This window comes from Lissotriton helveticus, chromosome 1_2 (assembly GCF_964261635.1).
Source record: "Lissotriton helveticus chromosome 1_2, aLisHel1.1, whole genome shotgun sequence".
Classification (NCBI taxonomy): Eukaryota; Metazoa; Chordata; class Amphibia; order Caudata; family Salamandridae; genus Lissotriton; species Lissotriton helveticus.
In genome coordinates, this window is record NC_136058.1 from 269,502,184 (window position 1) to 269,528,291 (window position 26,108).

A 26,108-nucleotide genomic window follows, 5' to 3' on the forward strand; every position below is an offset into this window, starting at 1 on the left:
GCAGGGCCTGCTGCACAGCATCCTTTCTGTGCGTGTCTGCTGTAAAGCATCCTTCCTGTGCGGGGCCTGCTGTACAGCATCCTTTCTGTGCGGGGCCTGCTGTACAGCATCCTTTCTGTGCTACGCCTGCTGTACAGCATCCTTTCTGTGCACCGCCTGCTGTACAGCATCCTTCCTGTGCGGAGCCTGCTGTACAGCATCCTTTCTGTGCGGGGTCTGCTGTACAGCATCCTTCCTGTGCCGGTCTGCTGTACAGCATCCTTTCTGTGCACCGCCTGCTGTACAGCATCCTTCCTGTGCGGGGCCTGCTGTACAGCATCCTTCCTGTGCGGGGTCTGCTGTAAAGCATCCTTTCTGTGCGGGTCTGCTGTACAGCATCCTTCCTGTGCGGGGCCTGCTGTACAGCATCCTTCCTTTGCGGGGCCTGCTGTACAGCATCCTTCCTGTGCGGGGCCTGCTGTACAGCATCCTTCCTGTGCGGGGCCTGCTGTACAGCATCATTTCTGTGCATGTCTGCTGTAAAGCATCCTTCCTGTGCGGGGCCTGCTGTACAGCATCCTTCCTGTGCGGGGCCTGCTGTACAGCATCCTTCCTGTGCAGGGCCTGCTGTACAGCATCCTTCCTGTGCGGGGCCTGCTGTACAGCATCCTTCCTGTGCGGGGCCTGCTGTACAGCATCCTTCCTGTGCGGGGCCTGCTGTACAGCATCCTTCCTGTGCGGGGCCTGCTGTACAGCATCCTTCCTGTGCGGGGCCTGCTGTACAGCATCCTTTCTGTGCCGGGCCTGCTGTACAGCATCCTTCCTGTGCGGGGCCTGCTGTACAGCATCCTTTCTGTGCGTGTCTGCTGTATAGCATCCTTCCTGTGCGGGGCCTGCTGTACAGCATCCTTCCTGTGCGGGGCCTGCTGTACAGCATCCTTCCTGTGCGGGGCCTGCTGTACAGCATCCTTTCTGTGCTGGGCCTGCTGTACAGTATCGTTTCTGTGCGGGGCCTGCTGTACAGCATCCTTCCTGTGCGGGGCCTGCTGTACAGCATCCTTCCTGTGCGGGGCCTGCTGTACAGCATCCTTCCTGTGCGGGGCCTGCTGTACAGCATCCTTCCTGTGCGGGGCCTGCTGTACAGCATCCTTTCTGTGCCGGGCCTGCTGTACAGCATCCTTCCTGTGCGGGGCCTGCTGTACAGCATCCTTCCTGCGCGGGGTCTGCTGTAAAGCATCCTTTCTGTGCGGGTCTGCTGTACAGCATCCTTCCTGTGCGGGGCCTGCTGTACAGCATCCTTCCTTTGCGGGGCCTGCTGTAAAGCATCCTTCCTGTGCGGGGCCTGCTGTACAGCATCCTTCCTTTGCGTGGCCTGCTGTAAAGCATCCTTCCTGTGCGGGGCCTGCTGTACAGCATCCTTTCTGTGCGGGGCCTGCTGTACCGCATCCTTCCTGTGCGGGGCCTGCTGTACCGCATCCTTCCTGTGTGGGGCCTGCTGTACAGCATCCTTCCTGTGCGGGGTCTGCTGTAAAGCATCCTTTCTGTGCGGGGTCTGCTGTAAAGCATCCTTTCTGTGCGGGTCTGCTGTACAGCATCCTTCCTGTGCGGGGCCTGCTGTACAGCATCCTTCCTTTGCGGGGCCTGCTGTAAAGCATCCTTCCTGTGCGGGGCCTGCTGTACAGCATCCTTCCTTTGCGTGGCCTGCTGTACAGCATCCTTTCTGTGCGGGGTCTGCTGTACAGCATCCTTCCTGTGCTGGGCCTGCTGTACAGCATCCTTCCTGTGCGGGGCCTGCTGTACAGCATCCTTCCTGTGCAGGGCCTGCTGTACAGCATCCTTCCTGTGCGGGGCCTGCTGTACAGCATCCTTCCTGGGCGGGGCCTGCTGTACAGCATCCTTCCTCGGCGGGGCCTGCTGTACAGCATCGTTTCTGTGCGGGGCCTGCTGTACAGCATCCTTCCTGTGCGGGGCCTGCTGTACAGCATCCTTCCTGTGCGGGGCCTGCTGTACAGCATCCTTCCTGTGCGGGGCCTGCTGTACAGCATCCTTCCTGTGCGGGGCCTGCTGTACAGCATCCTTTCTGTGCCGGGCCTGCTGTACAGCATCCTTCCTGTGCGGGGCCTGCTGTACAGCATCCTTCCTGCGCGGGGTCTGCTGTAAAGCATCCTTTCTGTGCGGGTCTGCTGTACAGCATCCTTCCTGTGCGGGGCCTGCTGTACAGCATCCTTCCTTTGCGGGCCTGCTGTAAAGCATCCTTCCTGTGCGGGCCTGCTGTACAGCATCCTTCCTTTGCGTGGCCTGCTGTAAAGCATCCTTCTTGTGCGGGGCCTGCTGTACAGCATCCTTTCTGTGCGGGGCCTGCTGTACAGCATCCTTCCTGTGCGGGGCCTGCTGTACCGCATCCTTCCTGTGTGGGGCCTGCTGTACAGCATCCTTCCTGTGCGGGGTCTGCTGTAAAGCATCCTTTCTGTGCGGGGTCTGCTGTAAAGCATCCTTTCTGTGCGGGTCTGCTGTACAGCATCCTTCCTGTGCGGGGCCTGCTGTACAGCATCCTTCCTTTGCGGGGCCTGCTGTAAAGCATCCTTCCTGTGCGGGGCCTGCTGTACAGCATCCTTCCTTTGCGTGGCCTGCTGTACAGCATCCTTTCTGTGCGGGGTCTGCTGTACAGCATCCTTCCTGTGCCGGGTCTGCTGTACAGCATCCTTTCTGTGCACCGCCTGCTGTACAGCATCCTTCCTGTGCGGGGCCTGCTGTACAGCATCCTTCCTGTGCGGGGCCTGCTGTACAGCATCCTTCCTGTGCGGGGTCGGCTGTAAAGCATCCTTTCTGTGCGGGTCTGCTGTACAGCATCCTTCCTTTGCGGGGCCTGCTGTACAGCATCCTTCCTGTGCGGGGCCTGCTGTACAGCATCCTTCCTTTGCGGGGCCTGCTGTACAGCATCCTTCCTGTGCGGGGTCTGCTGTAAAGCATCCTTTCTGTGCGGGTCTGCTGTACAGCATCCTTCCTGTGCGGGGCCTGCTGTACAGCATCCTTCCTTTGCGGGGCCTGCTGTACAGCATCCTTCCTGTGCGGGGCCTGCTGTACAGCATCCTTCCTGTGCGGGGCCTGCTGTACAGCATCCTTTCTGTGCGTGTCTGCTGTAAAGCATCCTACCTGTGCGGGGCCTGCTGTACAGCATCCTTCCTGTGCGGGGCCTGCTGTACAGCATCCTTCCTGTGCGGGGCCTGCTGTACAGCATCCTTCCTGTGCGGGGCCTGCTGTACAGCATCCTTCCTGTGCGGGGCCTGCTGTACAGCATCCTTCCTGTGCGGGGCCTGCTGTACAGCATCCTTCCTGTGCGTGGCCAGCTGTACAGCATCCTTCCTGTGCGGGGCCTGCTGTACAGCATCCTTTCTGTGCGTGTCTGCTGTAAAGCATCCTTCCCGTGTGGGGCCTGCTGTACAGCATCCTTCCTGTGCGGGGCCTGCTGTACAGCATCCTTCCTGTGCGGGGCCTGCTGTACAGCATCCTTCCTGTGCGGGGCCTGCTGTACAGCATCCTTTCTGTGCCGGGCCTGCTGTACAGCATTGTTTCTGTGCGGGGCCTGCTGTACAGCATCCTTTCTGTGCCGGGCCTGCTGTACAGCATTGTTTCTGTGCGAGGCCTGCTGTACAGCATCCTTTCTGTGCGGGGCTTGCTGTACAGCATCCTTCCTGTGCGGGGCCTGCTGTACAGCATTCTTGATGTGCGGGGCCTGCTGTACAGCATCCTTTCTGTGCGGGGCCTGCTGTACAGCATCCTTTCTGTGCGGGGCCTGCTGTACAGCATCCTTCCTTTTCGGGGCCTGCTGTAAAGCATCCTTCCTGTGTGGGGCCTGCTGTACAGTATCCTTCCTGTGCGGGTCTGCTGTACAGCATCCTTCCTGTGCGGGGCCTGCTGTACAGCATCCTTCCTGTGCGGGGCCTGCTGTACAGCATCCTTCCTGTGCGGGGTCTGCTGTACAGCATCCTTCTTGTGCGGGGCCTGCTGTACAGCATCCTTCCTTTGCGGGGCCTGCTGTAAAGCATCCTTCCTGTGCGGGGCCTGCTGTACAGCATCCTTTCTGTGTGGGGCCTGCTGTACAGCATCCTTTCTGTGCGCCGCCTGCTGTACAGCATCCTTTCTGTGCACCGCCTGCTGTACAGCATCCTTCATGTGCGGGGCCTGCTGCACAGCATCCTTTCTGTGCGTGTCTGCTGTAAAGCATCCTTCCTGTGCGGGGCCTGCTGTACAGCATCCTTTCTGTGCGGGGCCTGCTGTACAGCATCCTTTCTTTGCTACGCCTGCTGTACAGCATCCTTTCTGTGCACCGCCTGCTGTACAGCATCCTTCCTGTGAGGAGCCTGCTGTACAGCATCCTTTCTGTGCGGGGTCTGCTGTACAGCATCCTTCCTGTGCCGGGTCTGCTGTACAGCATCCTTTCTGTGCACCGCCTGCTGTACAGCATCCTTCCTGTGCGGGGCCTGCTGTACAGCATCCTTCCTGTGCGGGGCCTGCTGTACAGCATCCTTCCTGTGCGGGGTCTGCTGTAAAGCATCCTTTCTGTGCGGGTCTGCTGTACAGCATCCTTCCTGTGCGGGGCCTGCTGTACAGCATCCTTCCTTTGCGGGGCCTGCTGTAAAGCATCCTTCCTGTGCGGGGTCTGCTGTACAGCATCCTTCCTTTGCGGGGCCTGCTGTACAGCATCCTTCCTGTGCGGGGTCTGCTGTAAAGCATCCTTTCTGTGCGGGTCTGCTGTACAGCATCCTTCCTGTGCGGGGCCTGCTGTACAGCATCCTTCCTTTGCGGGGCCTGCTGTACAGCATCCTTCCTTTGCGGGGCCTGCTGTACAGCATCCTTCCTGTGCGGGGCCTGCTGTACAGCATCCTTCCTGTGCGGGGCCTGCTGTACAGCATCCTTTCTGTGCGGGGTCTGCTGTACAGCATCCTTCCTGTGCCGGGTCTGCTGTACAGCATCCTTTCTGTGCACCGCCTGCTGTACAGCATCCTTCCTGTGCGGGGCCTGCTGTACAGCATCCTTCCTTTGCGGGGCCTGCTGTAAAGCATCCTTCCTGTGCGGGGCCTGCTGTACAGCATCCTTCCTTTGCGTGGCCTGCTGTACAGCATCCTTTCTGTGCGGGGTCTGCTGTACAGCATCCTTCCTGTGCCGGGTCTGCTGTACAGCATCCTTTCTGTGCACCGCCTGCTGTACAGCATCCTTCCTGTGCGGGGCCTGCTGTACAGCATCCTTCCTGTGCGGGGCCTGCTGTACAGCATCCTTCCTGTGCGGGGTCGGCTGTAAAGCATCCTTTCTGTGCGGGTCTGCTGTACAGCATCCTTCCTGTGCGGGGCCTGCTGTACAGCATCCTTCCTTTGCGGGGCCTGCTGTACAGCATCCTTCCTGTGCGGGGCCTGCTGTACAGCATCCTTCCTTTGCGGGGCCTGCTGTACAGCATCCTTCCTGTGCAGGGTCTGCTGTAAAGCATCCTTTCTGTGCGGGTCTGCTGTACAGCATCCTTCCTGTGCGGGACCTGCTGTACAGCATCCTTCCTTTGCGGGGCCTGCTGTACAGCATCCTTCCTGTGCGGGGCCTGCTGTACAGCATCCTTCCTGTGCGGGGCCTGCTGTACAGCATCCTTTCTGTGCGTGTCTGCTGTAAAGCATCCTACCTGTGCGGGGCCTGCTGTACAGCATCCTTCCTGTGCGGGGCCTGCTGTACAGCATCCTTCCTGTGCGGGGCCTGCTGTACAGCATCCTTCCTGTGCGGGGCCTGCTGTACAGCATCCTTCCTGTGCGGGGCCTGCTGTACAGCATCCTTCCTGTGCGTGGCCAGCTGTACAGCATCCTTCCTGTGCGGGGCCTGCTGTACAGCATCCTTTGTGTGCGTGTCTGCTGTAAAGCATCCTTCCTGTGTGGGGCCTGCTGTACAGCATCCTTCCTGTGCGGGGCCTGCTGTACAGCATCCTTCCTGTGCGGGGCCTGCTGTACAGCATCCTTCCTGTGCGGGGCCTGCTGTACAGCATCCTTTCTGTGCCGGGCCTGCTGTACAGCATTGTTTCTGTGCGGGGCCTGCTGTACAGCATCCTTTCTGTGCCGGGCCTGCTGTACAGCATTGTTTCTGTGCGAGGCCTGCTGTACAGCATCCTTTCTGTGCGGGGCTTGCTGTACAGCATCCTTCCTGTGCGGGGCCTGCTGTACAGCATTCTTGATGTGCGGGGCCTGCTGTACAGCATCCTTTCTGTGCGGGGCCTGCTGTACAGCATCCTTTCTGTGCGGGGCCTGCTGTACAGCATCCTTCCTTTTCGGGGCCTGCTGTAAAGCATCCTTCCTGTGTGGGGCCTGCTGTACAGTATCCTTCCTGTGCGGGTCTGCTGTACAGCATCCTTCCTGTGCGGGGCCTGCTGTACAGCATCCTTCCTGTGCGGGGTCTGCTGTACAGCATCCTTCTTGTGCGGGGCCTGCTGTACAGCATCCTTCCTTTGCGGGGCCTGCTGTAAAGCATCCTTCCTGTGCGGGGCCTGCTGTACAGCATCCTTTCTGTGTGGGGCCTGCTGTACAGCATCCTTTCTGTGCGCCGCCTGCTGTACAGCATCCTTTCTGTGCACCGCCTGCTGTACAGCATCCTTCATGTGCGGGGCCTGCTGCACAGCATCCTTTCTGTGCGTGTCTGCTGTAAAGCATCCTTCCTGTGCGGGCCTGCTGTACAGCATCCTTTCTGTGCGGGGCCTGCTGTACAGCATCCTTTCTTTGCTACGCCTGCTGTACAGCATCCTTTCTGTGCACCGCCTGCTGTACAGCATCCTTCCTGTGCGGAGCCTGCTGTACAGCATCCTTTCTGTGCGGGGTCTGCTGTACAGCATCCTTCCTGTGCCGGGTCTGCTGTACAGCATCCTTTCTGTGCACCGCCTGCTGTACAGCATCCTTCCTGTGCGGGGCCTGCTGTACAGCATCCTTCCTGTGCGGGGCCTGCTGTACAGCATCCTTCCTGTGCGGGGTCTGCTGTAAAGCATCCTTTCTGTGCGGGTCTGCTGTACAGCATCCTTCCTGTGCGGGGCCTGCTGTACAGCATCCTTCCTTTGCGGGGCCTGCTGTAAAGCATCCTTCCTGTGCGGGGTCTGCTGTACAGCATCCTTCCTTTGCGGGGCCTGCTGTACAGCATCCTTCCTGTGCGGGGTCTGCTGTAAAGCATCCTTTCTGTGCGGGTCTGCTGTACAGCATCCTTCCTGTGCGGGGCCTGCTGTACAGCATCCTTCCTTTGCGGGGCCTGCTGTACAGCATCCTTCCTGTGCGGGGCCTGCTGTACAGCACCCTTCCTGTGCGGGGCCTGCTGTACAGCATCCTTTCTGTGCGGGGCCTGCTGTACAGCATCCTTCCTGTGCGGGGCCTGCTGTACAGCATCCTTCCTGTGCGGGGCCTGCTGTACAGCATCCTTCCTGTGCGGGGCCTGCTGTACAGCATCCTTCCTGTGCGGGGCCTGCTGTACAGCATCCTTCCTGTGCGGGGCCTGCTGTACAGCATCCTTCCTGTGCGGGGCCTGCTGTACAGCATCCTTCCTGTGCGGGGCCTGCTGTACAGCATCCTTCCTGTGCGGGGCCTGCTGTACAGCATCCTTTCTGTGCGTGTCTGCTGTATAGCATCCTTCCTGTGCGGGGCCTGCTGTACCGCATCCTTCCTGTGCGGGGCCTGCTTTACAGCATCCTTCCTGTGTGGGGCCTGCTATACAGCATCCTTTCTGTGCCGGGCCTGCTGTACAGCATCCTTCCTGTGCGGGGCCTGCTGTACAGCATCCTTTCTGTGCGTGTCTGCTGTATAGCATCCTTCCTGTGCGGGGCCTGCTGTACCGCATCCTTCCTGTGCGGGGCCTGCTGTACAGCATCCTTCCTGTGTGGGGCCTGCTGTACAGCATCCTTCCTGTGCGGGGTCTGCTGTAAAGCATCCTTTCTGTGCGGGGTCTGCTGTACAGCATCCTTTCTGTGCGGGTCTGCTGTACAGCATCCTTCCTGTGCTGGTCTGCTGTACAGCATCCTTCCTTTGCGGGGCCTGCTGTACAGCATCCTTCCTGTGCGGGGTCTGCTGTAAAGCATCCTTTCTGTGCGGGTCTGCTGTACAGCATCCTTCCTTTGCGGGGCCTGCTGTACAGCATCCTTCCTGTGCGGGGCCTGCTGTACAGCATCCTTCCTGTGCGGGGCCTGCTGTACAGCATCCTTCCTGTGCGGGGCCTGCTGTACAGCATCCTTTCTGTGCGTGTCTGCTGTACAGCATCCTTCCTGTGCGGGGCCTGCTGTACAGCATCCTTCCTGTGCGGGGCCTGCTGTACAGCATCCTTCCTGTGCGGGGCCTGCTGTACAGCATCCTTCCTGTGCGGGGCCTGCTGTACAGCATCCTTCCTGTGCGGGGCCTGCTGTACAGCATCCTTCCTGTGCGGGGCCTGCTGTACAGCATCCTTTCTGTGCCGGGCCTGCTGTACAGCATCCTTCCTGTGCGGGGCCTGCTGTACAGCATCCTTTCTGTGCGTGTCTGCTGTATAGCATCCTTCCTGTGCGGGGCCTGCTGTACCGCATCCTTCCTGTGCGGGGCCTGCTGTACAGCATCCTTCCTGTGTGGGGCCTGCTGTACAGCATCCTTCCTGTGCGGGGTCTGCTGTAAAGCATCCTTTCTGTGCGGGGTCTGCTGTAAAGCATCCTTTCTGTGCGGGTCTGCTGTACAGCATCCTTCCTGTGCGGGGCCTGCTGTACAGCATCCTTCCTTTGCGGGGCCTGCTGTAAAGCATCCTTCCTGAGCGGGGCCTGCTGTACAGCATCCTTCCTGTGCGGGTCTGCTGTAAAGCATCCTTTCTGTGCGGGTCTGCTGTACAGCATCCTTCCTGTGCGGGGCCTGCTGTACAGCATCCTTCCTGTGCGGGTCCTGCTGTACAGCATCCTTTCTAGGCGGGGTCTGCTGTACAGCATCCTTCCTGTGCGGGGCATGGTGTATAGCATCCTTCCTGTGCGGGGCCTGCTGTACAGCATCCTTCCTGTGCGGGACATGCTGTACAGCATCCTTCCTGTGCGGGGCCTGCTGTACAGCATCCTTCCTGTGCGGGGCCTGCTGTACAGCATCCTTCCTGTGCGGGTCCTGCTGTACAGCATCCTTTCTAGGCGGGGTCTGCTGTACAGCATCCTTCCTGTGCGGGTCCTGCTGTACAGCATCCTTCCTGTGCGGGGCATGGTGTACAGCATCCTTCCTGTGCGGGGCCTGCTGTACAGCATCCTTCCTGTGCGGGACATGCTGTACAGCATCCTTTCTGTGCGGGTCTGCTGTACAGCATCCTTCCTTTGCGTGGCCTGCTGTACAGCATCCTTTCTGTGCGGGGTCTGCTGTACAGCATCCTTCCTGTGCGGGGCCTGCTGTACCGCATCCTTCCTGTGCGGGGCATGGTGTACAGCATCCTTCCTGTGCGGGGCCTGCTGTACAGCATCCTTCCTGTGCGGGGCCTGCTGTACAGCATCCTTCCTGTGCGGGGCCTGCTGTACAGCATCCTTCCTGTGCGGGGCCTGCTGTACAGCATCCTTTCTGTGCCGGGCCTGCTGTACAGCATCCTTCCTGTGCGGGGCCTGCTGTACAGCATCCTTTCTGTGCGTGTCTGCTGTATAGCATCCTTCCTGTGCGGGGCCTGCTGTACCGCATCCTTCCTGTGCGGGGCCTGCTGTACAGCATCCTTCCTGTGTGGGGCCTGCTGTACAGCATCCTTCCTGTGCGGGGTCTGCTGTAAAGCATCCTTTCTGTGCGGGGTCTGCTGTAAAGCATCCTTTCTGTGCGGGTCTGCTGTACAGCATCCTTCCTGTGCGGGGCCTGCTGTACAGCATCCTTCCTTTGCGGGGCCTGCTGTAAAGCATCCTTCCTGAGCGGGGCCTGCTGTACAGCATCCTTCCTGTGCGGGTCTGCTGTAAAGCATCCTTTCTGTGCGGGTCTGCTGTACAGCATCCTTCCTGTGCGGGGCCTGCTGTACAGCATCCTTCCTGTGCGGGGCCTGCTGTACAGCATCCTTTCTAGGCGGGGTCTGCTGTACAGCATCCTTCCTGTGCGGGGCATGGTGTATAGCATCCTTCCTGTGCGGGGCCTGCTGTACAGCATCCTTCCTGTGCGGGACATGCTGTACAGCATCCTTCCTGTGCGGGGCCTGCTGTACAGCATCCTTCCTGTGCGGGGCCTGCTGTACAGCATCCTTCCTGTGCGGGTCCTGCTGTACAGCATCCTTTCTAGGCGGGGTCTGCTGTACAGCATCCTTCCTGTGCGGGTCCTGCTGTACAGCATCCTTCCTGTGCGGGGCATGGTGTACAGCATCCTTCCTGTGCGGGGCCTGCTGTACAGCATCCTTCCTGTGCGGGACATGCTGTACAGCATCCTTCCTGTGCGGGGCATGGTGTACAGCATCCTTCCTGTGCGGGTCTGCTGTTCAGCATCCTTCCTGTGTGGGACATGCTGTACAGCATCCTTCCTGTGCGGGGCCTTTTGGGCGTGAATTGGCTCCCAGATGCATTCTCATCTGATTTGCCAGGTGGATAAACATGCGCGTGGAGCATTCGAGGCAGACGTCAAAACAAGAGAAGCCGCAATGGGTTCAGCCAATTAGACTGCACGACTCGGCGAGCATCCTCGCTCCCTTTACTTTGCATCGTGTCACCTTGAGAAGGGAGGCGAAATAGCATTTTCTGCTCCACTGAGGCGCTAAAGTCCTTTTAGTTGTATTATTTCAAATGAAAATAATTTCGACCACCTATGACTGGAAACTGTGCGCTGTTTCTGATCTAAATATGCTGTAGAAGTCAGGGCGGCCTAATCTGCTGCAAAGAAATGTGGCTGCAGGCAGTCAGAAAAACAATGCCCTGGCGCGTCTAGGCCGTCATCAGGCTCACTTCCTAGTTGTGCCTGCCTTAACTCGGACTGTTATAGGAAAGCAAGGATTCCGGTTTTGAAGATATTTAAAGAACTACCCAAAAATTGTATGTAGAGATTGCACTGTTCATACACTTAAAAGTTGCAAAATCTTCTTCGCACCCGACAAAAACTTTCTACAACGTCAAAAATATCATACCCAAACTAAAGGATGAAACCTTATTTTTTTACTCAAGTGTTACATTATAAACTGAACAGGAATTCAAAGACAGTGTGGCGTACCGTGCAGTTTAATTTGTTCACTGCTGTTAACAAACACAAATGAACTACTATGGTCTGAATCTGTATGTTGTAGCCAGCTAAGCTGTTTATTGTGTAAGCTAAATTAATGCAAGCATGGTACGGTGCAAGAGTGATAGACATCACACATCACGCCATCTGATGTAGGCAGCCGAGACTGAGAGGCAAGCCAGAATAAGCCAAACACTGAAGCGCCAGTAAGGATGGGCAGAATGGCGGAAAACCCTTAAGGAGATCAATCCTTAGCAATGAGAAACGCTTTACTCACATCCCCTTTCTGTGGAGGTGGAAGAACAGAGCATTTAAGGGCTGCATGTCCTGCTCCACTAAGGCGGCCTACTTCTCAGGAGATTCTGTCCAGAGGATATGACCCGAAAGGTGCACCCGTGGAACGTAAGAGGCAGAAAGATCTGCATCCGAATCTATGTCGCAAGCGAATGACTGGATCCCTCATGGATGGACTGTTTGCCCTCTCACGTGTGAATGTTGCTTTTACATTTACAAGTGTTGCACTAAGGGTCACCACGACAGTATGTTTCAAGTCCTGACTTTTATTAATACCTCAACTACATTTTACAACTTGGTTCACTTTAACTCTACTTCTTATGAGAAGGAGCCAGACGAATTTGCACTAGACACGCCTCTAATATATCATGACAACACTACGGATGAGTAGTGGGGTGATATGGTAAATTTGGGACCAGATGAACTCATCTCATCGCTAAAAGATTGGAGGTTCCTCTTATTTCGGCCTGCATGAACGGTATTTCGACACACTACTCAGACCTCGTGGTCGAAAGACATTTAGCACCTGAAAAAATGGATTGCAGCGATCTGCTAAAGAAAAACCAAGGAAAGGAAGCTTGTATCCTACTGGCATGGAGTCATCTGTTGTCCTTACTCACAGGGAGGGTTTGTATGCAAGTAACCTTTACACAAATGAAGAAGGAAGAGAAATAGCTGGTGTGCAGGAGATAATTCAATGCAGCGGTGTGTATGTTAGTGGATACAATGCAGCCAATAGTATTTTGTGGTGCAGTGGCAGATAAATAAAATCCACTTCTTGGAAATGATAAGCAACCCTCGAAATTGACAAAGAACTATGCTGAGGCAGCAAGGGGGGAGCTAAGCGCCTGCCCAAAACAGGGCAAGTGCAAAAAAAACAGGCAAGAAATTGGGATATAAGATGGACCTTTTACTGTTCATCTGCATTCAAGGTCATGAAGTCTAACCAATAGCATCTTGGTGCGAGTTCAGACGCAGAACAGCGATAACATTGTTGACAGTGGACACCAACACTATGGTCCAGAATCAGAGTGTTCCCTCACACGAGGTGGGAAATGACAAGAAGTGGAAGAGCAAGCTGAGACTACTGAGATCAGCCAGGCCAGGAGACGGGGTGTATAGTTTGCCTCAAACAGGAAGTGGAACAAAATGTTCCACTTAAAAAGCCACACATTAGAGAGCCGGTTCAATGTCAAGTTTTAACCACAAAGCTCGATTGACGCCACCTGTACTGTATTAAGACCATGACAGGAACAGCAGATGAAATGTCAAAACACCTCTTTAAGCTGAAAAAAAAGCCGAAATCTAGTGGGATTTGTGAACCTGAAAACCATCAAGACGCCCGATGGTCCTATAGCTTCTGACACTGAGAGAACAGACACATCCGGTAAACAGGGCACATTGGAGGATGAGGCTCAACTGGGCCAATCCCAGAATATCTATCCCGGTCCACAAGCATGCAGAGGGTCAACAGCTTTACACTTCAGTTATCCATTTGGAAAACACGGTGTCTAAGAGAGTATAAGTCAATCCGTGTTTGGGAAGTTTAGATTGAGCCTTCAAGGGATTTATTTATGCGACAATCTGCACAGAAACGTAAAGAATATTCGTACAGCTCCAGTACTGTGAGCTGCATTTTAAATACACTTCCGTTCATGGGCACCTTTAACTTTCTGACTCTTATTTTCCTAACTTTTTAAATAACTTCTGTCTTTTTCAGGCCTTTAATATGCCCATAAGAGGTTCAACTAAAGTGCTGGACCCACAGTTGCACTCTATATTTTCGGTTTATGTTACCAATGAGAAGTCAGTACTGTAGGGATGAAGACAAAGCCTTCGAACGTCCAGTGGTGGATAGATGGATGGGGCATAAGCTGTAGATTTCTTTCTATCCTACTGGACCTTGATCGGTTCTAGAGGAAGGCAGCAGAGACCTCACTGTCTGAAGTGTCCCTCTTCCCACAGTTTGTAGGTATCCATCGCCACATGCACCTCGCCTCACAATACATGCTGAAAGCTGCCAGCCACTGCTACCCTTCCTGGAGTTACATACCAGAGGTCTTTAAAATGGTCTTTAAAACCCAGTCCATAACAGCACTAAGAAACAACACACATGAAATATCCAACAGAGCACATCAGACAAAACACTGCAGAAGCTTCCGACCAGACAAGCCATACATCTGACCACCACCCAGTCCATAACAGCACTGAGAAACAACACACGTGAAATATCCAACAGAGCACATCAGACAAAACACTGCCGAAGCTTCCGACCAGACAAGCCATACATCTGACCACCACATAGTTCATAAGCACTAAGACACAACACACATGAAATATCCAACAGAGCGCATCAGACAAAACACTGCCGAAGCTTCCGACCCAGACAACCCACACAGCTGGATGTCACCCAGTACATGACAGTACTAACCACTAAGAAACCACATGCAGAACATTCAGCAGAACGTTGTGTAGCGCCCAACAGTGTGCGTTATTAGGTGTCAAAGTGCTCACAGGAGCACTCACCTTCTCAACAAGCTATAAACAAAGCTACACCAGCACTAGACAGAATTCCTGACACCCATCCAACAGTACACGCCTCTCCTGGTTCCTTAAGCGCACTTGCTACGTCCCCTTACTTCACTCGCTCGCTACAAGCAGGTAACAGGCAAGCAAAGCAACCCAGAAGGCACCCAATCGATTTGGGAAGAACTGCAACATCCATAAAATACTGACTAAAAGAGACCTCCATGATTAAGATGTGCTCATTGGAAGTACCAGAACCAACACACACACACCACTGATCACATAAGCCAAATCAAACTGCAGCCTGCGATGGAGCACTCAAGACAAAGTCTGGAAGGTACCCAGACTCTTCAAGCTTCAAGTCCACAATAATGCAATAACACTCTATACAAATGACTAATGTAAGATAGTAAGCAGAGCTGATGACAACTTAAATGACAAACTGTATGCTGAAAGGGGAGCAAGTGACTAACCAGGTTTTCTCCCTACCCTTTCCCCAGTTCATATTTCTTTTATGGACCGAAATCTACAAATCCTCCAGCATCCTTTTTTGTTACACCTTACTGCTGAATATTGCCTTTCATATAAAATAACGCTGGAAGAATGAGTTGAATCAAACCCACTTCATGCATGGAAGGCACACAGAATAAAACAGATATTTCAGTTAGACTGGCACGGATGAAAGACGCGACAACAGATTTATGTACGATTCTATGCACAAAAGACATCTTTCTTAGCCTATATGACTGGAATTTGACAATGTCAATGTAAATGCTTTTTATTTAAAAAACTGAATATCTAAACATCAGTTCACATCAAAATCAAAGCCTACGTATGTAGGGAGATCTGCTACCCCGGGCTATAATCTGTCCACATGGCCAAAAGCTGCCATGTACAGATACCTTTTTGCTTTCTGGCGGCAATCACAAGGACAAGCCAGGAAGCCTTTCACATCAGTGGCACCCGCAAGATGGATAACCCATCACAGAGTGGGAGATAAGCCCCTGTGGACAACAAGGATGAATCCTCATCAAGGGGCGACCATGATTGCACTCAACAGGTGTCATCCACCGAGAGTCTCTCTATTCCAAGAGACCAGGCGGTAAATGCATGCCTCACTGTAGATAAGGCGCTTTATCAGCCGTTTTCTAAATAACTTACAGAGATGTACAACTGTAGTTGATGCAGTGATGTGGCCCGGGTCTCTACAGACACGATAATAGGCCAAAGTCTAGTTAGGGAAACCATTGTGGTAAAGTGACAATGGCGGCATCAGAGGGGAATGGTGGTTTCAATTAGTTTATTAATCATAGTATTGAAACATAATAAGACAGAGTGTTTCAGACCGCCAGCTTACTAGTTGTAGACTTCTACAGTACATCCGTTATGACATTTTACTGTATTAGCTGGGACAAATAGGGCTGAAAAGCCAGAGCGTTTCTTAGATTTGCAATGGCTAGGAGTCAATATCACAGCTTAGCTGCATGGGCAAGTTATCGAGAAAGGCAGACTTTATAAAATTAATTGGTGTAAACAGAGTGCAATGACAAGAAAACATCCAGCAATTCAAAACCTCTCTGTACAAACTCAAAGGGATCCCACTGAACAAACACATTTTCACATATAGTAGGTTTCCAGCTCTAAGGTTGTTTGTTGTGATAGGCTCTCAACACGCAAGTATCGCCACATGTTGCACTGCACCCATTACTTTGTTAAAGAAAGTGCCTTCTAGCTGTAGAGGAGACAATTCCAATATGCGGGTACCAGGGAGGACATACCCACCCCCCAACACCACTGGATGGCCTACAAGTGTGGAAACTGCTTCAGCAACTTCCCAGAATATGAGAATCCCTTTTGATGCAGACGTCTCCTTCACTTCTCAAATCACCACACAACCATGTGTGCTACAGAAGATCCCCCGACTCCAGGCAGAGCAGACCGGAGCCTGAAGTTTCAACGACTAGAATACTGTGCATGTTACATATAGATCTGCCACAAAAACCCTCTCCGACTGCAGAGAATGCAAAACCCAGGCCGCCAGAGGAGCCTGTCAGATGCAGGCTCGTGGTTGGGATAAACAAGCCTTAAAAGCCCTTCCCTGATTACATTGACCTCAATGGCCAAGTTTAAAATGCTATACACGTGCCAGGCCTACTGGACAGAGATCCTAGATAGGCCAACAGGTGGGCATATAGGGACCTAAATCCTGGAACTACACAGAGATGTGCCCGAGAGTGTAAACAGACCACCAAACGTTCAACAAAAGTTTCAAAATAGCATCTGAAAATTATGATTGCACTAAAGTACTGCCAAATAAAGGGTAGTGGCAGATGAGCGCTGCTTTGAAGTATCTGCAAGGCGAGGTGCAGCGCTGTACAGACACTTAAATAAATACTTTTGCATCAAGAACGGTTTCAATCACTAAAATCCATAAGATTGGGCCTCATGTTCCGTGGCAACCTTGCTGCTTGTTCTTGGAGAAGGAACAAGGAGTCGATCTGCAGAGGGTCTTATCTACTGTCCAAAGTTACCCAACTAATGAACTGATTAATTCTAGTTTCAGTGCTGATAATCAGGTCGAGTTTACAAGTTTAATCAGATACAAAGTTCTCAATCCGCCCTTTGGACTTCAATCGGTAGGCGATCGATGCAGAGATCTAACCAGCAAGCGGAAGGTTCACACGATGTAAATGTGGTACAGGCAACCGGATGAAGGGAAGTAGCAGCTAAACAGAGAGGTATTCTAGCAGCTAGAGTCGGACTACAGGGAACAAAGGAACAAGGTTCAGGGCCGAGAAGTAGAATAAGTAACATGTGGGAATGAGAGACCGTAAAGCTGTGACATGATATAGGATCACGTAGCCCACCTGCGCTACGAAGAAGAGATTTTAAAAAAAGGGTGGCAGAGTCCTAATCACTACAATGAGTACACATTTGGCAGTCAGGTGTGCTTTGTCAGCTCCAAGCTGTAAATGCAGTAATAAGAACATGTCTGAGGCTCACAAGCATTGGCAATGTAATTACGTATCGCTGTTTCTTCATGATGTTGACCTTCTTTGTCATCTGTGGGCAGTGGCGTACAGAAACTTGAGGGTACACCCCTACAAGGTACATGGGGGGGGGCGCTCTGTATTTAATCCTGAGATGTCAGGCCAGAGTACTGTGTCGAGGGGGCACCCTGCAGCTCGAGGGCCCCCCGCATCGCAGGGCTGCTGGGGCCTGTGTTACACCACTGTCTGTGGGTTTATGGTTCACAACGGCAAGGTGGCATCACCTAGGTCGTTTCCGCTCTCCTTTCCTTACAGAATATGTCCAATTTACCAGGGCCTGCATTTTCTTCCTAGGGTCCTGTGGTCAAAGAACAGAGCTAAACTTTAGCTCAAGGACTCACTCGTTTGCGAATCAAGGGCCTATGGTGGTTCTGGATTTCAGTGCCAGTCAGAGCATGAAACAGTGCCCAGCCAAAGCTGGCTGGGCAAATGCACAGAAGGCACACACTTTGTAACTTTTGTGGCTACTGCCTCTGCGGCTATTCAAAGACCCCCACTTCTGAACCTTTTTTGTATATAGCTAGCCTGATGAAAATACTATGTTGGGCTGATTGAGCACCAGCATATGATGCATGAGTGAGAGGTAGCAGTCTCATACAAGATCCAGTACTGTTGAAACTGGCACGGCAGGGAATCCTCTTTGAATATAGCAGCCCAGTGAGAAGGTCGACGCTGGCTGGATACCACGATTCAAGCTGCATCAGAATCTATGTGGTCACTAGTCACGTGGCTACCAATACGGCAAGAGGGACACAGGCTTAGGTCACACAAGCATTCTCATTTATTATTTTAAACAGTTAGTGGAAACATCCCCATCCTCTCATCCCAAAATACATAATTTAATATGCTTTCCCAGGATAGCCCCCTCCTTGCTCACTTCCCTCCAGTGTATTGGTGGCTCACCTTGTCTCCAGCATCTAAATACACAATGGATTCATGGTAGGTACCAACAGCACCTACACATCACAGATCAAGATTTATCAAGCTAGTCGAAGCAAACCTTGGCATTCCATTCCTTCCTTCCCACCAAACTATGCTAAGTGAACAGATTGCTGCATCCTACTCAGGTTATGCTGTGGCACATTTTCAATGCCCGCTGTTTGAGTAGCCTGCTTTGCTCCCACTGGTGGCTTGTAATATCCTGCCTGGAGACTGCAATGAGGGCATAAATGTTCAGACTGAGGAATAGAAAGCACTCACAGGAATCACTAGTACACTGTGACAAGTTCTACAGATAGAACATTTTACAAAATCTGTACCTCCATACCTCCCTCTTTACTCTGCTGTTCTACAGTATTATGCAGTTTGGGACAACACCTCAAAATCGGACAATTTGGTCAAGAGGGAGAAACAGGATTTAGAGTCCTGGTCTTCTGCATCCAAAATCGTTTTTCCACTAGCCCACACCTCCTCAACTAGATCTATTTTGCATATTCTTCGGAAAAAACTGAAACACGCAGTGTTGCAATCCTCAAATTGTGCAAACTCTGGATATAAGTGAGAGTCTGAGCTGTGGTAAGGGTTCTGAAACCATTTGAACTTCCCCTGCAAAATTGGCAAACTTTGCACTTTGTGAGTGTGCAAAGTTTGCTGGCTTTTCCAATTCAGCCCTATCATGCGTAGTTAGAGAATATTTTATAGCGTTCACTCAAGCAATTCTTTGTGTTTTTCCAACACATTCGCAAAATTCATTAAGTTTAACCAAAAAAATGCAATGAACTTGAAAGGTCAAAATTAGCATAGCCCTATCCTGCACGCTGTTCTAACCAGGGCTAACTCCATAAGTATAATAGGGAATATTTGTACGATTGTAAACAATCCTTATGGAGTTAGGTTAGTCTAGTGGCTTTAGGTGAGATCCGCTTCTAGCTATGACAAAGAGGATTCTTTCAACGATACAAAAGTTAATGCTGCCTTTGCATTTTCTCCTGACTGTAACTAGTCTGTCTGGGGACATGCAGATGCAGTTAGCGACATTTCTTACTGGATGCGCAGGCTGGGGGCTCCCAGGCGCTCTCTCCTCCGTTTCATCATGGCCGCAGTGAGTCAACAGACCTCTTCCCAAGGAGTGAAGCTGTCGCGGTTGGAGCAGCTCAGGAGTCCGTCCGGGGCATGAACTATACCAGGGGTCTCTTCATGGCATCCTCTCTGGAGGCTCGAGGGTGTGCCGGGGCACACTGCCAACCCTCTGCCGGCTCAGGGCTGGCCTGGGGTCCGCTGCCAGCTCTCTGCAGGTTCGGTGGTGGTCGTGGGTTCTGCTGCCAGCTCTCTGCAGGTTCAGGGGTGGTCGTGGGGTCGGCTGTCAGGTCTCTTTAGGTTCCGGGGTGGCCGGGCACACTTAGAGCAGGTTTAAGAGTAGCTGGGGGCAGCTGCCAGCTTTAAGAGCGTTCAGGGGTTGCCCAGGGCCTGTTGTCAGCTCTCTGCAGGTCCCGGGGTGGCCCAGGACCCACTGCCAACTACCTGCAGGTTCAGGGGTGACCCAGGGCCAGTTGTCAGCTCTCTGCACGCACACGGGTGGCCCGGAGACGCTTTCAGCCCCCTGCAGACTCAAGGGTGGCACAGGTCTTTCTCCGCTTCAGGTCTCGCCCAAGGGCCCACTTTCAGCTTCCTTCTGGGTTAAGTGTGGCCTGGAATCCGGTGCCAGGTATCTGCGGTTTCAGGGGTGGCCCGGGCCCCGCTGTCAGCTCTCTGCGGTTTCAGGGGTGGTCCGGGGCCCGCTGTCAGCTCTCTGCCGGTTCAGGGGTGGCCCGGGGCCCGCTGTCAGCTCTCTGCGGTTTCAGGGGTGGTCCGGGCCCCGCTGTCAGCTCTCTGCAGTTTCAGGGGTGGGTCGCATCCTCATGGCAGCGGAACGTAAAGTAGAGCTCGGAGCGAGCAGGAGCCCGGAGCATAGAGCCTTCCTGCGTTCTCCAAGCAGGCCGGGCCACAAACACCCAGGGCCGGCTCCAGTGAGCGCTGACAGCCGCCCTCAGGCGCCGCCTCCCGGCTTATCTCAGGGCACGGAGGGACCCGGGCACGGAGAGCTCGCACAGCAACTCGAGAACTGGCAGGGGCCTGACATTAAAGGCAGCAGGAACAGCGAGCGCCTGGGACGGGGCGGGAACAGCTGCTCCCGCAGAGGAAGGGGCATTCCAGCTCTGGAAACCCAACACGGCACGGGGGTCGCCGGCCTCCCGTGACAATGAGCCTGGAGGGGAAGGGGACAGGAATATGTGGAAAACATCTCAGAGTCATGCTGTCCCAGCCGCGCGTGCCAACCCACCTGACCACACCACATCCCGGGGTCTGTAAACTGCACGCGTGCACCAACCCACCTGAACACACCACATCCAGGGGTCTGTAAACCACACAAGAGTGCCAACCAGGCCGGGACAATCCCCCGGTGCGCCGCACGGGTGGTGGCAGGTTTTGGGCCCCTGGGGTCCGTTTTTGCTACAGGGCCGTTTTTGCAGCATGCAAAATCGGCCCTATACCAAAATCGGCCGAAAACCGGCCCTCAAAGAGCTCAGCGGCACCTCCAACCCTCCCCCCCACCACATCCAGGGGTCTGTAAACCGCACGCATGCGCCAACCCACCGGACCACACCACATCCCAGTGTCTATAAACTGCACGCATGCGCCAACCCACCTGACCACACCACATCCCAGTGTCTATAAACTGCACGCATGCGCCAACCCACCTGACCACACCACATCCAGGGGTCTGTAAACCGCACGCGTGCGCCAACCCACCTGACCACACCACATCCCAGTGTCTATAAACTGCACGCATGCGCCAACCCACCTGACCACACCACATCCAGGGGTCTGTAAACTGCACGCGTGCGCCAACCCACCTGACCACACCACATCCAGGGGTCTGTAAACCGCACGCGTGCGCCAACCCACCTGACCACACCACATCCCAGTGTCTATAAACCGCACGCGTGCGCCAACCCACCTGACCACACCACATCCAGGGGTCTGTAAACCTAACGCAAGTGCCAACCAACCTGACCACACCACATCCAGCGGTCTGTAAACCGCACACATGCGCCAACCCACCTGACCACACCACATCCCAGTGTCTATAAACCACACGCGTGCGCCAACCCACCTGACCAAACCACATCCAGGGGTCTGTAAACCGCAGGCGTGTGCCAACCCACCTGACCACACCACATCCAGGGGTCTGTAAACCTAACGCAAGTGCCAACCCACCTGACCACACCACATCCCGGGGTCTGTAAACCTAGCGCAAGTGCCAACCCACCTGACCACACCACATCCAGGGGTCTGTAAACCGCACGCATGCGCCAACCCACCTGACCACACCACATCCAGGGTTCTGTAAAACTAACGCAAGTGCCAACCCACCTGACCACAGCATGTCCAGGGGTCTGTAAACCGCACGCGTGCGCTAACCCACCTGACCACACCACATCCCAGTGTCTATAAACCGCACGCGTGCGCCAACCCACCTGACCACACCACATCCAGGGGTCTGTAAACCTAACGCAAGTGCCAACCAACCTGACCACACCACATCCAGCGGTCTGTAAACCGCACACATGCGCCAACCCACCTGACCACACCACATCCCAGTGTCTATAAACCACACGCGTGCGCCAACCCACCTGACCAAACCACATCCAGGGGTCTGTAAACCGCAGGCGTGTGCCAACCCACCTGACCACACCACATCCTGGGGTCTGTAAACCTAACGCAAGTGCCAACCCACCTGACCAAACCACATCCAGGGGTCTGTAAACCTAGCGCAAGTGCCAACCCACCTGACCACACCACATCCAGGGGTCTGTAAACCGCACGCATGCGCCAACCCACCTGACCACACCACATCCAGGGTTCTGTAAAACTAACGCAAGTGCCAACCCACCTGACCACAGCATGTCCAGGGGTCTGTAAACCGCACGCGTGCGCCAACCCACCTGACCACACCACATCCCACGGTCTGTAAACCGCACGCGTTCCCCAACCCACCTGACCACACCACATCCAGCGGTCTATAAACCGCACGCCTGCGTCAACCCACCTGACCACATCACATCCCAGGGTCTATAAACCGCACACGTGCGCCAACCCACCTGACCACACCACATCCAGGGGTCTGTAAACCGCCTGCGTGCGCCAACCCACCTGACCACACCACTTCCCGGGGTCTGTAAACCGCACGCATGCGCCAACCCACCTGACCACACCACATCCAGGGGTCTGTAAACCGCACGCGTGTGCCAACCCACCTGACCACACCACATCCCGGTGTCTATAAACCGCACGCGTGCGCCGACCCACCTGACCACACCACATCCAGGGGTCTGTAAACCTAACGCAAGTGCCAACCCACCTGACCACACCACATCCCGGGGTCTGTAAACTGCACGCGTGCGCCAACTCACCTGACCACACCACATCCAGGGGTCTGTAAACCGCACGCGTGCGCCAACCCACCTGACCACACCACAATCAGGGGTCTAGAAACCTAATGTAAGTGCCAACCCACCTGACCACACCACATCCAGGGGTCTGTAAACCGCGCGCGCCAATCCACCTGACCACACCACATCCAGGGGTCTGTAAACCGCACGCGTGAGCCAACTCACCTGACCACACCACATCCAGGGGTCTGTAAACCGCCTGCGTGCGCCAACCCACCAGGCCACACCACATCCCGGGGTCTGTAAACCGCACGCATGCGCCAACCCACCTGACCACACCACATCCAGGGGTCTGTAAACCGCACGCATGCGCCAACCCACCTGACCACACCACATCCAGGGGTCTGTAAACCGCACGCATGCGCCAACCCACCTGTCCACACCACATCCAGGGGTCTGTAAACCGCAAGCGTACGCCGACCCACCTGACCACACCACATCCAGGGGTCTGTAAACCTAACGCAAGTGCCAACCAACCTGACCACACCACATTCAGGGGTCTGTAAACCGCACGCATGCGCCAACCCACCTGACCACACCACATCCCAGTGTCTATAAACCACACGCGTGCGCCAACCCACCTGACCACACTACATCCAGGGGTCTGTAAACCGCACGCATGCGCCAACCCACCTGACCACACCACATCCAGGGGTCTGTAAACCTAACGCAAGTGCCAACCCATCTGACCACACCACATCCAGGGGTCTGTAAACCGCACGCATGCGCCAACCCACCTGACCACACCACATCCCAGTGTCTATAAACCGCACGCGTGCGCCAACCCACCGGACCACACCACATCCAGGGTCTGTAAACCGCACGCATGCGCCAACCCACCTGACCACACCACATCCAGGGGTCTGTAAACCTAACGCAAGTGCCAACCCACCTGACCACACCACAGCCAGGGGTCTGTAAACCGCAAGCGTGCGCCAACCCACCTGACCACACCACATCTAGGGGTCTGTAAACCGCACGCATGCGCCAACCCACCTGACCACACCACATCCAGGGGTCTGTAAACCTAACGCAAGTGCCAACCCACCTGACCACAGCACGTCCAGGGGTCTGTAAACCGCACGCGTGCGCCAACCCACCTGACCACACCACATCCCAGGGTCGGTAAACCGCACGCGTTCCCCAACCCACCTAACCACACCACATCCAGGGGTCCGTAAACCTAACGCAAGTGCCAACCCACCTGACCACACCACATCCAGGGGTCTGTAAACCACACCCGTGTGCCAACCCACCTGACCACACCACATCCAGGGGTCTGTAAACGGCACGCGTGCGTCAACCCACCTGAACACATCACATCCCAGGGTCTATAAACCGCACACGTGCGCCAACCCACCTGACCACACCACATCCAGGGGTCTGTAAACCGCCTGCGTGCACCAACCCACCTGACCACACCACTTCCCGGGGTCTGTAAACCGCACGCATGCGCCAACCCACCTGACCACACCACATCCAGGGGTCTGTAAACCGCACGCGTGTGCCAACCCACCTGACCACACCACATCCCGGTGTCTATAAACCGCACGCGTGCGCCGACCCACCTGACCACACCACATCCAGGGGTCTGGAAACTTAACACAAGTGCCAACCCACCTGACCACACCACATCCCGGGGTCTGTAAACTGCACGCGTGCGCCAACCCACCTGACCACACCACATCCAGGGGTCTGTAAACCGCACGCGTGCGTCAACCCACCTGACCACACCACAATCAGGGGTCTAGAAACCTAATGTAAGTGCCAACCCACCTGACCACACCACATCCAGGGATCTGTAAACCGCGCGCGTGCGCCAATCCACCTGACCACACCACATCCAGGGGTCTGTAAACCGCACGCGTGAGCCAACCCACCTGACCACACCACATCCAGGGGTCTGTAAACCGCACACGTGCGCCAACCCACCTGACCACACCACAATCAGGGGTCTGTAAAACTAATGTAAGTGCCAACCCACCTGACCACACCACATCCAGGGGTCTGTAAACCGCACACGTGCGCCAACCCACCTGACCACACCACATCCAGGGGTATGTAAACCGCATGCGTGTGCCAACCCACCTGACCCCATCATAACCCGTGGTCTGGTATCCGTGGTGGAGCTGTCCGAACCGCGTCAAACCATGGCTGTGGTCTGGCTTGAGCTGTTCCACCTCACGTGCCACTGCAGCAAACCCGAGCTGTGGTCTGCTTGAGCTGTCCACAGCTTTAAACCCTGGCTGTGGTCTGCTGGAGCTGTTCTACCTCACGTGCCACCGCAGCAAACCCGGGCTGTGGTCTGCTTGAGCTGTCCACAGCTTTAAACCCTGGCTGTGGTCTGCTTGAGCTGTCCACAGCTTTAAACCCGGGCTGTGGTCTGCTTGAGCTGTCCACGGCTTTAAAATAGGCCTGGGCAGTAAATTCCATTCCGCTTGCGGAATTTGGGTAATTCCGCGTTCCGCGGAGAACGCGAAATTGCCCAAAATTCTGCGTTCCGCATCTTTGAGAATTTTTTTGCTTGTTCACGTTCTCCAATGCATGTTTGCGAGATATTTCCCCCTGCGATTGCGAGCAGTAAAAAAGCATCGCGAACAAGCAATTCCGCCTGTTCGCGGAGATTTGCGTAACGCGATCACGCAAATTCCGCCCACCCCTACTTTAAACCCTGGCTGTGGTCTGCTTGAGCTGTCCACAGCTTTAAACCCTGGCTGTGGTCTGCTTGAGCTGTCCACAGCTTTAAACCCTGGCTGTGGTCTGGCTTGAGCTGTTCCAAGGCATGTGCCACCGCATCAAACCCTGGCTGTGGTCTGCTTGAGTTGTCCACGGCTTTAAACCCTAGCTGTGGTCTGCTTAAGCTGTCCACAGCTTTAAACCCTGGGTGTGGTCTGCTTGAGCTGTCCACAGCATTAAACCGTGGCTGTGGTCTGGTTTGAGCTGCCCTACCGCATATGCCCACCCCTCCACCCTATTGTCTGTAGTAGGGCCTAAGAATGTCCCAATCGCATGCCCAACACAGCAACCCCACCTGATCCCATCATGTCCTGGGGTCTGTAATCTGGTCTAATCCTGTGCAGTGTTTTGGAGCAGCATCAGGCAGGATTACAAAAGCATGTTCCACTTCTACTGCTACTGCGTCCCATCACACCATGATGTCAGTGGTCGTGTCTAGTCCTGTCCGAACTGCACCCTGGCACACCCCAGTGCTTGTACTGCGGTCTGGCACTGTCCCAACTCCAGGTGCCATTCACACCCCAACCCATCATACCCTTGCGCTTTCTCAACCACACAATCTCCCACCCACCACCTCCCTTCACACCCTGGTGTCTTACCTGGTCCAGTGTTGTGCCGTAACCACCTCACTACACCACACCACACCAAACCCTCGTACCTGTAACCTGGTCTGGTACTTTCCCAACTTCATGTGCCACTTCTGCCTCACCGTATCAAGGACTAGACTTATGCTGGCCCAACCACCACCAGACTTCACTCATCACAACCAGTGTTTGTAATCCGGTCTAGTGAGGTTCCCTGCTCCACCACCGCCTATGACATGCTGGCGTCTATAATTTGGTTGAATGCTTTCCCACCCACATGTACTGCCCTTGACCGGTCTCTGTGAAAGGCTTGAAAATGCACTTTATCCAGGATAGCTCTGATGA

General features: G+C 54.5%; 1 protein-coding gene across 4 annotated transcripts in view; it reads right to left on the bottom strand.

Moving 5' to 3' along the window:
- MAST2 (microtubule associated serine/threonine kinase 2) overlaps positions 1 to 26,108 on the bottom strand; it is a 1,587,681-nt gene that overhangs the window by 627,325 nt on the left and 934,248 nt on the right. The window contains exon 1 of one of the 4 annotated variants that reach the window (XM_078671711.1): positions 18,996 to 19,969. The exons of the other annotated variants lie outside the window; for them this stretch is intronic. Within the exon in view, the coding sequence (XP_078527837.1) occupies positions 18,996 to 19,045 (50 nt within the window). The 5' untranslated portion in view covers positions 19,046 to 19,969. Of the gene's footprint in view, positions 1 to 18,995; positions 19,970 to 26,108 lie in introns of those variants that run through there. 4 annotated transcript variants of the gene reach the window in all.